The 17,465-nt window shown below is 32.9% G+C and overlaps 1 protein-coding gene across 3 annotated transcripts in view; it reads left to right on the top strand.

Annotated features, from left to right (window-relative positions):
• Positions 1–7,496, top strand: part of LOC127704506 (ETS-related transcription factor Elf-3-like) — a 48,452-nt gene extending 40,956 nt beyond the window's left edge. For all 3 annotated transcript variants that reach the window (XM_052208600.1, XM_052208598.1, XM_052208601.1), the window contains 3 exons: positions 125–391; positions 1,186–1,378; positions 3,535–7,496. In XM_052208600.1, coding sequence (XP_052064560.1) covers positions 125–391; positions 1,186–1,378; positions 3,535–3,643 — 569 coding nt within the window. In that variant the 3' untranslated portion in view covers positions 3,644–7,496. The remainder of the gene's footprint in view (positions 1–124; positions 392–1,185; positions 1,379–3,534) is intronic.
• The last annotated feature ends 9,969 nt before the right edge of the window (positions 7,497–17,465 follow it).

Genomic DNA, 17,465 nt, shown 5'->3' with positions numbered 1-17,465 from the left:
TTGTTCATACAAATAATGATAATTAATTTTGTTCCTTGATTGTTTTTATTGACAATGCAAAAGTAGGTCATGCAAATTGATTATGAAAGCAGTCAAAGGGAAATAACTCTTATTATTTTTACAGAACCTGAGAACGATAGCAGTTGTGGAGGCAGTGATGGTAGTAGTCCAATGATCTCATACAATAAAGTGGAAGTAAAAACTGAACCAGGATTAGATGAGCAACGTCAGGCAGCTCCTTATCTACCAGTTCAGGCAATATTATCTCCGTATGAAGAAGAGGAGTTAGAAGATTATAATGACACAGTTATTCGTCATAAAAAAAGACGAAAAAGTGATGCAGAATATATTGCTGATGGTAGAAAAAGACCTGGTAGAAAGAAGGGACAAAGTAAATATTAGTTACATGTATATACTCACAAGTGAAGCTCTCTTAAAAAGGGAGTGGGGCGCTTGAAAGCATGCATTTATCAATTAATTATTTACCCTACATATCAGTACATGTACTTTCACTTGCGAAAACAGGATCAAAGTTAAATATTCTCTAAGTACCTTTTTATTTCTAGATGAAAGACAAAAGTATTGAGGGAATATTTTAACAATAACCTTAACTTATAAACAGTAAACTTGAAGAATCTTGTATTGATTCATTGATTTTTGCTTGCTTAATCTGGTACACGTGTATTAGTATATATACACACGTAGATATTTTCTAAACATGAAACTTCTGACACCACCACTCACCTTTGTTATTTATACATATTGCTAATTTGTTTGTAATATGCCATATATGTATATATACAATGATATATATAAGTCTAAATTGAAAACAACGTTCAAACCTATGATTGCGTTGGATAAAAAACCGCAATTTTTATACGTGTGCATGCAAAACAAATTTCTTAGTAGAATGATCTAAATACAGCACAAACAACAATTTCCAAAAGACCAAAAAAGTGAAAATGTATACTGTATTTGAATACGCTAATGAGCCTTAAGGCTCAAAGGTAAAAAAGGAATTTGAATTTAGTATAGGCTTAATCAAATGCAAATGTATTGATTGATTGATTATTGCTTGCTTAATCAGATGTAATGATAACTGATAATTGGAAGAAGAAAAAGAATTATTTTTATAATTCCAGTGGTATTATTCTACATAGATTTAATGGATAATAACTTTTTCAGCTTCCAGTGTGTATCACCTGTGGGAGTTCATCAGAGATCTGTTACACGATCCCAAACAGAGAATAATTAAATGGGAGAATGAACAAGAAGGCATTTTTAGGGTTGTTAAGTCTAGTGAAGTAGCTAAACAATGGGGCAATATGAAGAAAAACAGAGAAAAAATGACATATGAAAAACTTAGCAGATCGTTACGGTATGTGTTGTTAACTAATTGTATGTATAAGTTTTGCATTTGGATTATTTAGTTGTTCAATGGCTAAAGTGTTGTTGTTATAACTGCTTTCACATATTTTGTTTTTCGTTTTTGGCTTTTGACTTGTATGTGTTTTCGAAATTTCATGACTCAAATTAGTCCAAAAACATAGAGTCACACAGCAGTTGAATTACAGACGTAAGACTTGCAAGGACCACAGCCAGCCCCAAATCATACCATCAGAAAACCTAAAGCATGGATCAGCACAACATTTTGTGGCTGTTAAGTAGCAGACCAAACAAACAAATCCTTAGTAATTTGGAACACCTACATCATACATTGTCATATACATTTGTTCAAGGACAAAGATAAAAAGGAGAAATAAAGGCTTTCCTGTATAATACTTGGCCTTAAGGACATCCAACCCTTATTCATTCTTTAAAATATTGTCGTGGATTATCACAAGAAAGAGAGGTCAGAGCCAAATTCAAACATGTAACCAAATCATGCAAATTATTATGAAATATCTGCAATTTTTAAGATAAGCTCAAACCACTGAAAATAAGATCATGTTGAGTAAACCTCAACGAGGAAGTAAAATATCAGATTACCTTGTATGTAAAATATCAGATTACCTTGTATGTAAAACAATCAGGGATACTACTTAAACCAGTGATTTAAGGGTCACTTATGTAAGTTAATATGGAATTATAGAATAGAAAATGTTAACATATTTTGACACCAAATCTTTAAAATCACTTATATACATGTAACACATATAAGTAATTTTGAAAATAAAAATTTAAAACACTAATGTAAGTTTTTGTCCTCGGGCTTCAGCTTTTCCGTGTTTAAAATCAATGATTCCATTATGTTTTACACTAGCATGACTAAAATTGAAATATAACGAAAACAATACTTAAACCTAAAACCACATAATTTCACATATACTTTTTTTTTGCATTTAGCCCTTTCCAACCAACTTTGAGACAATTTCCTATCATAATTGATGTATTCATATAAGTTAAGAATTCTGGTTTACAAATCTCGACGATTTATATTTGCATATTTGCGTAATGTTTCAAGTTGTGAAAATGAATTGCTTGCAAAAATTAGCTGCTTAACAGTCATGACAGTAATGGATAAAAAAAAAAATTGTGGGAAAAGTTGTCATTAACATAATTAAGGAGCAAATTAAAAAAAAATCTGTATAAGAAGATCAAAACAAAATCATTTAAAAAGGTGATTACTGAAATTTTTAAAATACAAAAAAAAGTGATCATGAAATCAAGTAATACCCCTGATTGTTAACTAAAAGCAGTGATGGGCTTGATTTGGAGCTTATGATATTATAGATATAAGAAGATGTGGTATGAGTGCCAATGAGACAACTCTCCATCCAAGTCACAATTTGTAAAAGTAAACAATTATAGGTCAAAGTACAGCCTTCAACACGGAGCCTTGGCCCCCACCACTCAGCAAGCTATAAATGGCCCCAAAAATGACTAGTGTAAAACCATTCAAACAGGAAAACCAATGGTCTAATCTATATAAAAAACGTATATTCACCTGTATTTTCTTGAAGACTGCTGACCTCAAGATGTCTTTTGGTTATTTGTTGTTGGGTTGTTGTCTCATTGATGAAGCCGTACATCAACTCCAAGTCTATCTGTAACTCGTCTATATCAAATTAACATCAATAAAAATTGATTTGGTAGATGCTAGCATATAGCATGTATAGTAAATGTCTGGTTAAATGGAAACATTACATTTTAAAGTCCAAGGACCTTTATACAAATGTTCCGTCAATATTAAGAAATTCAAATGATATGTAAACTTGATCTATGTAGCTCATCAGTGAACATTGTATATTGTCCCACACATGTTGATTACTTTTGCAAAGTTGTGAAAATACATATATGTATGTTCTTGCAAGTTCAAAAATTGTGTATGTAATCAATACATTTTAAAGGTATTAAAGAAAAGAAGGCGATTTTGAATCAATTGATAAACTATATTTCTAGGTATTCAAGAAATGAGAAAAGAGAGATATTTTGATTCAATTGATAATCATGAAAATCAACACGATCAATATACATGTTGTACATGAAATATTTAGGTATTCAAGAAAAAAAGGATATTTTTATATTTTATAGGTATTCAAGAAAAGAAGGATATTTTGAAGATGTGCCTAAAGATGAAGGTTATCCTAAAAAACTTTGTTTCAAATTTGGACCAAAATCTCACGGATGGAAAAGACTTTGAATATGAATGCAATTATGTGAATCAAAGAAGTTAGAACATGTAAAATGTAAAACGAAAGAAGACAGCATGTGAATCAAAAGACATAGGGCTGTGTGTAGCAGCGTGCCGAGAGGATGTGTGGTACTGTTTACGTTGAATTCTCAAAATGTGATAATAAACTGTGCAATTTGTGTCAACAAAGCACCTGTTAGTGAAACATTTATATCATAATCATGGTTATTACAATTAACCAATCAAAACATGAGTCTGTATACATGTATCAGGAAATACTTAAATTAGTGACAAAAGTGAAGACAACATTTCATGGAAGCCTATTGTTATGTTATACAGTCAGGGGTAATACTTATACAAATGTTTTTTTATTAACTGGTACAGGTAAATTATTTTGGAGGTAGAGTTATATCCCTTAGACATTCAAATATTTTTTACTTGTAGAATTTCTCTTGACTACATTGTTCTAATAGAGTTTTTAATTGTCTGTCATTAACAGTTGCCTTTCCTATTCATTAAAGTATAATTTCATGGGCAATGAAAATTTCATTTGTCTTTTATCTTCAAAATACTGGTCATTTACAAGCCTTCATGAGGCAATTTTTGAAGGCCTAAGTAAATTTTTGGAGAAAATTAAGGGGAGATAATTAAAATCTTCAAAAATCTTACAAATTTATTTATACAAGTAAATATTACTTATATTTTCAAGTAAATAAAAATGACTTGTATAAGTATTACCCCTGACTGAGCACTTATTACATGTCTTTTCATGAAAAATCTATCATAAACCATAGCACTTATTACATATGGCTTTTCATGAAAAATCTATCATAATCATGAATTATCTTATATACAAATGGGATAACACATTTGCATTGTCATTTTAATTTGATACCTGTGAAAAAATATATATGTGATAAATATCAACAATAAACACTGCTGATAAGTATTATGTGTTAATATTCATAAAAATAGAAAGTTTTTAACATAAGTGTTTGTTTGTAAGTTGTTTATTTCAGAATATTTTAATATTGATGTATGTTGTATTTTATTCCAAAGTGTTATTCATGAATTCTACAAGTGTGCCTTTTTCTATCATTCCAGGTTTTACTATTAATTTTCCTTTAAATCGTGAGAATAGATGTGTTTTTGTAGAATGAATTGATTTTAAACAAGTAGAGGTTTAAATTTTTACATTGTCTATGAAATATCAAGTTATTGATGCACTTAAGGATGTTTGCTCCTCTTGTTTTTGAATTTCTGCCATATTTTCGAATCATCTGGTTTTATCCATGTATTCCCATTAAAAAAATTTGCCCACTAACTCCTACTTTTCTTTTCATAATTTTATTACATATAGTTTAAAAAGCCATATTTGAAAATCTTATAAAATCCTTGTTATTTTTTCATAGTTTTTGAATCAAAAATGCGGCCAATGTTAAAAGTATGAAAAATCTAGAGAGAATCATTTCCTGCCAAATTTTCAATGGCTTCCTTTCTTTATATACTATCATTTCAAAATAGTCTTTTAAAAATCTCGTTACTTTAAAACAGATTAGCGAACATCCTTAAATTACATAAAAATAAGAGTTATATCTAGTGTATTAAATTTTGTCATTTTTTAAAATTTTTATTGTTCTCACAATAAACATGATAAAAGCTACTTATACATTTAAAAAAGAGAATCTGAAAATATGCTAAATTGGGGATGGGACTAACATATTCCTGCTTTTACTAAGTGACAAATCCTTTGAAATTAAAATCCAACTTCATTCTCCCATAACTCAAATTCATACTTCCATAAAACCTACATGACCTGGGGGATATGGGAAAATTTGCTTCCATTGGTTGATCTAGATCTGGTGTTTTCAATAAAAGATGGAAATTAAAATGCTTTATTATGACTATCACCAAAAAGCAAGCCACACAAAAATTCAGGACTGTGATTTAAATTCCTGTATTCTTTAAACCAGACTCTGCATCATTCTTGAGTTTTACACATACATATTTAAAAAAATTTCAGTTGTAAATCTATTATGAGTTGTACTTAAGCAGTTGTTGACTATTCAAATCTACATACATGTACTTTTCTACATGTTAGATTAAGCATTAGAGCTACCACCTGATTTAAATTGTTAATGAATTCATTATATTTATTCAAAGATTTTATTGTCTGCACACTGTAGTAAATGTTCATAAAGATCTGTATATTTTGTAGAATGAAAATTGTAATTTATTTATAGATGTATGATATTGGTTGAAACTGATTGTGTGTATACACATAATCTGATTAGAGTCTGAAACGTGTGGCCTATGTATACTGTTTGCATGTTTTTAAACTAAACATACAATTTATTTGTCTCTGAATAATTCTTGCCAGTGCTTTTGACTTAAATGTTGGGGAAACTTTACTTAACATATATACATGATATACGCTAAATCACATGATATACCCTAAATCACATGATATACCCTAAATCACAGAATTGAAATTAAATTGTAACATTCCATTAATTCTATGTATAGTATATCATACATGTCGTACTAATATAAAGACAGTCTCAGACTTTGAATTTGTTATAGTGATATTTACAACTTTTTTTTTATCAGGAAGAGGGTACTTGAATACTTTACTAACAGCTAACTCAAATTAAATCAAAGAAGACAATAAATTCTGAATATTAAAATAGAAATGTTCTAGTTGACAGTTTTTTCCTTTTAAAAAATAAATTACCACATGAGAAACACTAAATGTTTGTGAAAAGATTATTAAACTAGATTCTTATGATCCCCTAGAAATTGGGGATACATGTATATAGTATGGAACACTGCAGTCTGTTAAAAAATTCAAAAAAGGCTAAAGAACTCATGATAAATATACACACAGCCATTTAAGGAAGATTACATCAATAAACATGTGAAAAAGTTCTTGTATTTTTCATGGAATAATTTTTGAGGATGTTTAATGGTTTTCCACTACTTAAGTATTTAAATACAAAATGACTGTCAATCTTCTTAAATGGCATTGTTTGGTGTTATAGAAGTATATTTAACACTTTTAGTCTTGAATAGTTGAAAGTGGTTATTTTGTTTAAGCCTGTTCCTGAAAATTAATGGCATTTTGGAGTTAAGAAACCTGTTTTGTAATCACTCTCTATATATGCATACAGTTTTACCTGATTGGTCATTTCAAACCATCTCCCATAATTCATATCAAATCAAAAATGCCCAATCTCCCATCATGTGATTTATAAAAACTCTTAGTCATTTCTAAAGTTACTCATAAACTAGCAAATTATCAGATTGGTTAAAACAGAACATAATTTCCACTTTAATTCACTGTAAGTATAATAAAGGTAAGTAAAACAGTACATTTGAATAAACTTTATGAATTACAAAATTCATTTTGATACTGTCTGACATATGAACCTATTTTTTTATACCAATTATCATATATTGTTACTATTGAAATTGTAAAGATGCTACCAAATGCTGATGTCATAGCAATTACACTAAATGTCTAGCCTCATCCAGATTAACAGTTTGTTATACTTGTTAGTTTAAAATAAATTTGAACTTGTATAACGAAAACTGTTTAAAATTGATTAAAATGTTTATTAATTTATACCCTGTACTTTGTACTAATATTAAAGTTTTTATCAGATTTAAAAAAATCTGACATTGCATTAAAATCATATTACACCTAGATAAACTAATCATTACATGAATTTCTATGCAGTATATCTGTTGTTTTATAGTATATAATTAATGAGTACTTTATGTACAATTGCTGTAAATAATATTGTATATAAAAGAATAAAATATATTAAGTTTTTGTAGGAAATAAAATATAATGAAATAATTTTTTCTTTTCTTCATATTTCAAGTAGTAACAGTTAGAAAATAGTGAATCTATTATGTTTGAAAACGGAATAAAAAAATCGAAATTTGGAAGACAGTACTCAAAGGTCACAAATCAAATACTACAAGAGCTGTGAACAGACAACAGAAAAAGATTTAGAAACAGTTGTTTTTATACGACCGCAAAAAATTTTTTGTGGTCGTATATTGGTATGACGTTGGCGTCGTCCGAAGACACTTTAGTTTTCGCACTCTAACTTTAGTTTAAGTGAATGGATCTCAATGAAATTTTACCATAAGGTTCAATACCATAAAAGGAAGGTGAGGATTGATTTTGGGGGTTATGGTACCAACAGTTAAGGAATTAGGGGCCAAAAATAAGCATTTTTGTAACTTCCAGACATAACTTGTGTGAAAGTGTATGGATCTCTATGACATTGTACCACAAGGTTCCATATCACAAAGGGAATGCAGGGATTGATTTTGGGGGTAATTGCCTCCAAATTTTAGGAATTAGGGGCAAAAAACAAGCATTTTTCTAGTTTCATGACAATAACTTGTGTGTTAGTGTATGGATCTCTCTGACATTGTACCACAAGGTTCCATATCACAAAGGGAATGTTGGGATTGATTTTGGGGTAATTGCCTCCAAATTTTAGGAATTAGGGGCCATAAACGGGCAAAAAATAAGCATTTTTCTAGTTTCCAGACAATAATTTGTGTTCAAGTGTATGGATCTCTCTGAAATTGTACTGCAAGGTACCATACCACAAAGTGAAGGCTGGGGTTGATTTTGGGGGTAATTCCCTCAAAATTTTAGGAATTAGGGGCCATAAACGGGCAAAAAAACAAGCATTTTTCTAGTTTCAGGACAATAACTTGTGTGTAAGTGTATGGATCTTTATGAAATTGTACTGCAAGGTTCCATATCACAAAGGGAAAGCTGGGTTTGAGTTTGGGGGTAATTGCCCTAAACGTGTAGGAATTTGGGGCCAAAAAGGGGCCAAAAAACAAGCATTTTTCTAGTTTCCAGACAATAACTTGTATTCAAGTGTATGGATCTCTCTGAAATTGTACTGCAAGGTACCATACCACAAAGGGAAGGCTGGGATTGAGTTTGGGGTGGTGAATCATAAGGGGGTTCAAAAAATTTGGGGAGGGATTTTTTTTTCCTTTTTTTTCTTTAGAATTTTCCATTTTAAATTGGTTATTTCTGATTTATATATAAAAGCAAATAATAATGATATGGTTTGAATAGGTAAATTAAAAAAATTTAAGTTCTTAGACCACTTTCATTCTGTGTCAGAAACCTATGCTGTGTCAAATATTTAATTACAATCCAAATTCAGTGCTGTATCAAGCTTGCATGTTGTGTCCATACTTGCCCTAACTGTTCAGGGTTCGACCTCTGCGGTCGTATCAAGCTGCGCCCCAGCGAAGCATTTTATTATGAATGAGTTACACCAGTTAACAGGTGGTCAATCGGCCTTAAACGATGTCATCGAACAATCAGTTCTTACTGTGATGTATTAACATAAGCATTGTGACATAGGAAATTTATGGGGTACACAAATTCGAAAGTCCTCTACGGAGATTAGTTAAAACTAAGAAATATTGTGATATTGCATCGTAAGAATGGTAAGGATAATATATTGGATCACATGCCACATCTGACACATTACTTAGTAGTTAAATTCTGGAAGACTTAACTCGCGAAGCACTGAAGATATTTTTGTATGCTTAATTGCTACATAGTCCAATGATCACAAACAACCAATTAGTGAAGACTTATGTTGGCTAGTGTTTCACACAGACACCTGGATGTTGCCCTCAAAGTGCTAGATTTATTTTTGGGTTGCTGTTTCATTTATATAAACCCCATATCTCCTTATATTCAATTTTGTACTCTGCAATATATATGTAGCTTAGGAACCTTAAGAAAAGTCTTGTCTCATATTTACATTGAGTCTTATAGAAATCAGAAGCAAGAATATCAGATCCTACTGTAACATAAATATACACACAGAACCTTTCATCGTGCATATTTATGTGTCAGGTTTATAATTCAGATATCGTCCTGAACAAACATGAAATATTTGCCACTGGACGTTAACCAACCAACAATCAATTAATATAATTCAGATGTATGATGACGCAAAGTAAGCAACAATCAGTCAATCGTTTAGATGCAAGCTATTATCCAGTTTAACCTTCAATGCTATTATCCAGTTCAACCTTGCATGCTATTATCCAGTTTAACCTTGCACATGTTGCATGCTATTCTCCAGTTTAACCTTCAATGCTATTCTCCAGTTTAACCTTCAGTGCTATTCTCCAGTTTAACCTTCAATGCTATTATCCAGTTTGACCTTCAATGTTATTATCCAGTTTGACCTTCAATGCTATTATCCAGTTTAACCTTCAATGCTATTCTCCAGTTTAACCATCAATGCTATTCTCCAGTTTAACCTTCAAAGCTATTCTCCAGTTTAACCTTCAATGCTAATCTCCAGTTTAACCTTCAATGCTATTATCCAGTTTAACCTTCAATATGTTCTGTTGTTTGTTTCTGGTGTTTTATAGTGACCACTTTTAGTGCCCCTAGCTGTATCGTGGGGCCAGTTAATTGGAGGGGGAAGTCTGAGAACCACTAACCTTCAGCAGCAAAACTGGCAATCCTAGCAATTAAGATGGGAGTCGAACTCACCGCAGAGCCACCGAGGCTACACTTCAAATGTAATATTGGTATATCGTAAGTCTTTAAGACAGGTTATGTAAAGTTGACCTGAATAAAGGGCGGGAAATTTGTACTGCCACTAAAAAAAGAGACAAGGTTGGATAGGAACAGAAGGAATGTAACCTCGTAAAATGCCTAAGGCACATATACACCACTAATTGTGCCCTCTCTCTCTACACAAGACATCGGATTTAACGTCCCTATTCCGACCGAACAAACGTTATTGCGTATTTATACATACCACAAAGACAAACGGATACCCTTTATCATAAAGTTTACTGCTGAAAGGGAGAAGTCAAGGTGACCATATCTCTTATACCTAAGTCAACCCTTTGTGTTAGCTTGTAAAGGGCATACACATGAAAATGATAAAAGTTTTCATTACTATGCAACCAAGATGTAATTTCCTTTATACTGTGTTCAAGTTGTTGATACAACTTGTGTATTTTTAATTTAAGCTAAATATTGACAAATTGTTTTCACGGGTTATGTTTATTTTTGCAAGCAAACATTAATATGAAAGAAAACAAAAGCAAGCTGAAGCAAAGAGCAATTATAACTTAAATGTCAGAGGAGAATCATGTATGATGAGGTATATGTTGAAACCTGTATGTACATGTATTTCAGTTTTACAGATCTATGGCAGCCCCCTTTTCTCCACAAGATACGTTATTGTTTATGAGTGTTGTGCTTGTACTTGTGCTTTTTTACCGATCGTACCGGTATTACAGAGTTAAAGGGTTTCCCTGAAATAAAGGTTCCTGTCCTCCATGTTAATAAAGTCTGTTTACCGATCGTACCGGTATTACAGAGTTAAAGGGTTTCCCTAAAAGAAAGGCTCGTGTTTATGTTAAGGAAGTCTGTTTATCGATCGTACCGGTATTATAGAGTTAAAGGATTTCCCTGAAATAAAGGCTCCTGTCCTCCATGTTAAGGAAGTCTGTTTACCGATCGTACCGGTATTATAGAGTTAAAGGGTTTTTTCTGAAATAAAGGCTCCTGTCCATGTTAAGGAAGTTTGTTTACCGATCGTACCGGTATTATAGAGTTAAAGGGTTTCCCTGAAATAAAGGCTCCTGTCCATGTTAAGGAAGTTTGTTTACCGATCGTACCGGTATTATAGAGTTAAAGGGTTTCCCTGAAATAAAGGCTAGTGTCTATGTTTAGGAAGTCTGTTTACCGATCGTACCGGTATTATAGAGTTAAAGGGTTTCCCTGAAATAAAGGGTCCTGTCCTCCATGTTAAGGAAGTCTGTTTACCGATCGTACCGGTATTACAGAGTTAAAGGGTTTCCCTAAAAGAAAGGCTCGTGTCTATGTTAAGGAAGTCTGTTTATCGATCGTACCGGTTTTTATAGAGTTAAACGGTTTCCCTGAAATAAAGGCTCCTGTCCTCCATGTTAAGGAAGTCTGTTTACCGGTCGTACCGGTATTATAGAGTTAAAGGATTTCCCTGAAATAAAGGCTCCTGTCCTCCATGTTAAGGAAGTCTGTTTACCGATCGTATCGGTATTATAGAGTTAAAGGGTTTTTCTGAAATAAAGGCTCCTGTCCATGTTAAGGAAGATTGTTTACCGATCGTACCGGTATTATAGAGTTAAAGGGTTTCCCTGAAATAAAGGCTAGTGTCTATGTTTAGGAAGTCTGTTTACCGAACGTATCGGTATTATAGAGTTAAAGGGTTTCCCTGAAATAAAGGGTCCTGTCCGCCATATTAAGGAAGTCTGTTTACGGATTCATACCGGTATTATAGAGTTAAAGGGTTTCCCTAAAACAAAGGCTCGTGTCTATGTTAAGGAAGTCTGTTAACCGATCGTACCGGTATTATAGAGTTAAATGGTTTCCCTGAAATAAAGGCTCCTGTCCTCCATGTTAAGGAAGTCTGTTTACCGGTCGTACCGGTATTATAGAGTTAACGGGTTTCCTTGAAATAAAGGCTCGTGTCTATGTTAAGGAAGGTTGTTTACCGATCGTACCGGTAGTATAGAGTTAAATGGTTTCCCTGAAATAAAGGGTCCTGTCCTCCATGTTAAGGAAGTCTGTTTATCGATCGTACCGGTATTATAGAGTTAAAGGGTTTCCTTGAAATAAAGGCTCGTGTCTATGTTAAGGAAGTCTGTTTACCGATCGTACCGGTATTATAGAGTTAAAGAGTTTCCCTGAAATAAAGGCTCCTGTCCTCCATGTTAAGGAAGTCTGTTTATCGATCGTACCGTTATTATAGAGTTAAAGGGTTTCCCTGAAATAAAGGCTCCTGTCCATGTTAAGGAAGTCTGTTTAATGTTAACTTGCACCAACGTAACCTTTTTATTGAGATGTATATAATCTGAGGCTTTTTTTTGGTAAAATGTTCTACTACTACTACTACTACTACACACACACACGCACACTTACACAAACACACACATGTATATATATATGACATCAAAGACACTCTTTGACAATTGTGTTGTTTTGTAGATATATCTATAGACATGATCGGAATACATGTACATGTATGAACTTTGAAGATTGTGTACCTGGTATCATATGTCGACTAGTCAGACCACATAGAGAGGTGTATTGTTGCGCATTAAAAAGTAGAAACAGTTTTCAGAAAGTTATTGTTACAAGTTAAAAGAGATAGTTCAAATTCATATGTTGTGCTGAAACATAAAATACTTAGTATGTTAGTATGTATACTTGACAAAGTCAAGTTCTACCAAGGAGTATTTTGATTATAAATTTTTATTCTATTTTATTTACTAAGTACACTTCTGCCGATTGTTTTTAATATTTAACAAATGAAGAATATAAAAATATTAAAAAGGCAGACACAAATATTTGTATTTGTTGTTAATTTTATGTGACTCTTAAATTATGAGTCTTAGGAATGATCTGAAATGTAGAACACCATAGAGGTGTCTCAGAAATCACCATCGACTAAACCAAAAATATAACAAATAAAGTAATATATTATGTCTCTGGTTGCAATTAGAGGAATTCGATGTTGATAGCAGATCATTAATATTGATAGTCCGTTGTATAGAGAGGAACTGTTATTATGATTTGTGCTGTGTTGTTTGTTTTCTGTCTCATTGACGTATAAATACCCCATATGCCCTTTTGTTATGCACATCGTCATATTTTCAAAACGTTAAATAAGGACTGGACACGTGGTCATTAAGCTCATAACGTATTTAAGTACTTATACATCCTTGGCTATTAAAAACGTTAAATAAGGACTGGACACGTGGTCATTAAGCTCATAACGTATTTAAGTACTTATACATCCTTGGCTATTAAAAACGTTAAATAAGGACTGGACACGTGGTCATTAAGCTCATAACGTATTTAAGTACTTATACATCCTTGGCTATTAAAAACGTTAAATAAGGACTGGACACGTGGTCATTAAGCTCATAACGTATTTAAGTAGTTATACATCCTTGGCTATTAAAAACGTTAAATAAGGACTGGACACGTGGTCATTAAGCTCATAACGTATTTAAGTACTTATACATCCTTGGCTATTAAAAACGTTAAATAAGGACTGGACACGTGGTCATTAAGCTCATAACGTATTTAAGTACTTATACATCCTTGGCTATTAAAAACGTTAAATAAGGACTGGACACGTGGTCATTAAGCTCATAACGTATTTAAGTACTTATACATCCTTGGCTATTAAAAACGTTAAATAAGGACTGGACACGTGGTCATTAAGCTCATAACGTATTTAAGTACTTATACATCCTTGGCTATTAAAAACGTTAAATAAGGACTGGACACGTGGTCATTAAGCTCATAACGTATTTAAGTACTTATACATCCTTGGCTATTAAAAACGTTAAATAAGGACTGGACACGTGGTCATTAAGCTCATAACGTATTTAAGTACTTATACATCCTTGGCTATTAAAAACGTTAAATAAGGACTGGACACGTGGTCATTAAGCTCATAACGTATTTAAGTACTTATACATCCTTGGCTATTAAAAACGTTAAATAAGGACTGGACACGTGGTCATTAAGCTCATAACGTATTTAAGTACTTATACATCCTTGGCTATTAAAGTTTAGGGTTTGAGTGATCCTGGTGAAGGTCAATAAAAAAAAAATGGTTTCGAACTCACCAAATTTATAAGTGTTAGAGTCAAATATTATTTTGTCAATGTTCGCCCCTGCACAGCAAATAGTCAAATTTCAAATGTATTAGGATATAACGACCAAGGTTCCTGATTTTATGTTGATCAGTTGACAAAAAAAAAAACAACCTTGGTGTCTCATAAGAATTCGAAATCAATTCATTTTTTCTACATGATAACTGAAGTTATTCACACATCGAAGGTATTTCAGTTTATATAAATATCCTCAATTCGTTTCGATCGGGCGACATATGGACACTGGAGGGTATTCTTAATTACTATCGGTTAAATAAAGATAGCTTCCCCTTAACAATGTTCATTTTCAGAATTAAGATAATATTCTAACATTTAAAGAAGGACAACTCTGATAGTTTTAAATGTTGTACTAATGTTGTATGAATTAATTTTCTTAGTACGACAATTAATAAAATCTCCGATCGTCGAAGCATTAACTTATCGTGAAGATAATATAAAAACATTGGTTTCATCAGAGTAAGTTAGTACGAACTCTTTAATGAACAGTTTTCTTTAGATGGACATATGTTGGACCAGTAAGTTAGTCCTGCAAATAAATATAAGCACTGCTGTGTACTAGACCGACACGCCGAGTAGGATTTTTAATCTACTAGTTCACAAGGAAGACATGTCACACTACATATTATCCTGAATCCAAGTCGACTGGTCTTTGGTTTGATTCCTTTATTTAATTCTTTGTTTATTTAAAGAGAGTCTACGTGTGGGTATCCTCAAAACTTCCTTTATTCCGCTTGCTTAGCGAAGAAGCAGCAAAGAAAAAAAAAACACACAAATTTCAGTCTTTCGTTTGACCCGGCCATGACGTGACGCTACTACGTATACCGAGATCGACCGTGCGAGGGCTACGCAGCCAGTCAAGGTCGTTAAACACCCCGTAGTAGTAGTAGTAGTAGTAGTAGTATACCGAGACCGACCGTGCGAGGGCTACGCAGCCAGTCAAGGTCGTTAAACACCCCGTAGTAGTAGTAGTAGTAGTAGTATACCGAGACCGACCGTGCGAGGGCTACGCAGCCAGTCAAGGTCGTTAAACACCCCGTAGTAGTAGTAGTAGTAGTAGTATACCGAGACCGATCGTGCGAGGGCTACGCAGCCAGTCAAGGTCGTTAAACACCCCGTAGTAGTAGTAGTAGTAGTAGTAGTAGTATACCGAGACCGATCGTGCGAGGGCTACACAGCCAGTCAAGGTCGTTAAACACCCCGTAGTAGTAGTAGTAGTAGTAGTATACCGAGACCGATCGTGCGAGGGCTACGCAGCCAGTCAAGGTCGTTAAACACCCCGTAGTAGTAGTAGTAGTAGTAGTATACCGAGACCGATCGTGCGAGGGCTACGCAGCCATTTAAGGTCGTTAAACACCCCGTAGTAGTAGTAGTAGTAGTAGTAGTAGTATACCGAGGCGATTTACGAACTTAATGAAGATATCGATGAGAGGAATACTAGTAGTTAACTATAAAAGTAAAGATATGTGGTATGATTTGCATTCTTATTTTTCGAAAGACATTTGATTAAATAGGAAAAGTTCTGCTTGATACGACTGAAGTGAGGTGTAGAGAGTCGAAAAGTAATAACAGTTACTGTCAACCGAATTGAAAGGACCACTATAACAGCACGTAATTTATCTAAAACATACAACGAGTTTTTAACACTCCAAAATACTATCCGACGAGATGAAACGATAGATATTCCCCTTTTTGTGTGTAATTTAGGCAGCCAATACATAGTAGGGATTTTCGAAAAAATGAAAGTAAGCCCGAAATTTAAGCTGATATGATTGTTTGATATGAATGCAGAAGAATTCATAATTTGTAAGAACTTTTAAGAACTTACGTGAGGTATTTACGTCATACGACCACAATGTGGTCTGCTTTGTCTGCCGGTACGACCGCAAAACGCTTTCCGTGTACTTAAAGTTTATTTGCCATTCTAGATTTTGACATAATATAAACCCTTTTATTAAATTTTAAATTATTTTCGAAATGTGATATGCGAATATCTTCAATATTCATACATTTATTGAAATTAGAATCAAATGATTTTATCGGATATCTACGGTTTACACCAATATTTACCATAGGATGAAAGAGCATTTTCAATTACATGGCGGCTCTCTTTCTAATTTATTTCCAACGGTTGGGTTCATGCTTTATTATAAAATATAATAGCAAATTCTTTAATAGAAGACAAGGAACTAGTTAAAATGATACTAGCCGACGAGATGAAACGATATTTGACTGTTTATTTTGTGTGTAATTGAGACAGCCAATACATAGTAGGGATTTTCAAAAAATTAAAGGAAGCCTGAAAATTAAGCTGATATGACTATTTGATATTTGTGCGCAGCCTTGAATGCACTAGAAATCATAATTTCATTTTAAAGAACTTCCGTGAGGTATTTACATCATACGACATCACTGTTGTCTGCTTTGTTGGCCGGTACGACCCCCAAAACGCTTTCCGAGTACTTGAAGTTTATTTAAAATCCTAGAAATTGACATAATATTAACCCTTTTATTAAATTTTGAATTATTTTCGAAATGTGATATGCGAAAATCTTCAATATTCATACATTTAATGAAATTAGAATCAAATGATTTTATCGGATTTCTACGGTTTACACCAATTTACACCATAGGATGAAAGAGCATCTTCAATTACATGGCGGCACTCTTTCCAATTTTTTTCAGCGGTTGGGGATATGTTTATCCTTTATTCAGAAAGTTTCAGTGTTGAACGATGTCGAAGTCTGTAAGAACATGGATAAAGAGATCATATCAAAACTTTGATGTTAAAAAACTTGATTATAAAAAATCATAATAAACAAAGGCAATCAATTTCAATCAACGGAATGCTCAATTTCAGGGAACTTTTATATAAAAATATGTCATAACACTCATTCACCAATTCACTACATAGAAACTGGAGTCTATTTACAGACTAGTAGATCAGAGAAGGTATGTCACATTCAGAGAAGTCTATTTACAGACCAGTAGATCACAGAAGGCATGTCACATTCAGAGAAGTCTATTTACAGACCAGAAGATCACAGAAGGCATGTCACTTTCAGAGAAGTCT

The sequence above is a fragment of the Mytilus californianus genome, unplaced genomic scaffold (genome assembly GCF_021869535.1).
Source record: "Mytilus californianus isolate M0D057914Y unplaced genomic scaffold, xbMytCali1.0.p SCAF_6, whole genome shotgun sequence".
NCBI classification, from domain to species: domain Eukaryota; kingdom Metazoa; phylum Mollusca; class Bivalvia; order Mytilida; family Mytilidae; genus Mytilus; species Mytilus californianus.
This window is presented reverse-complemented; position numbering and strand designations above follow the sequence as displayed.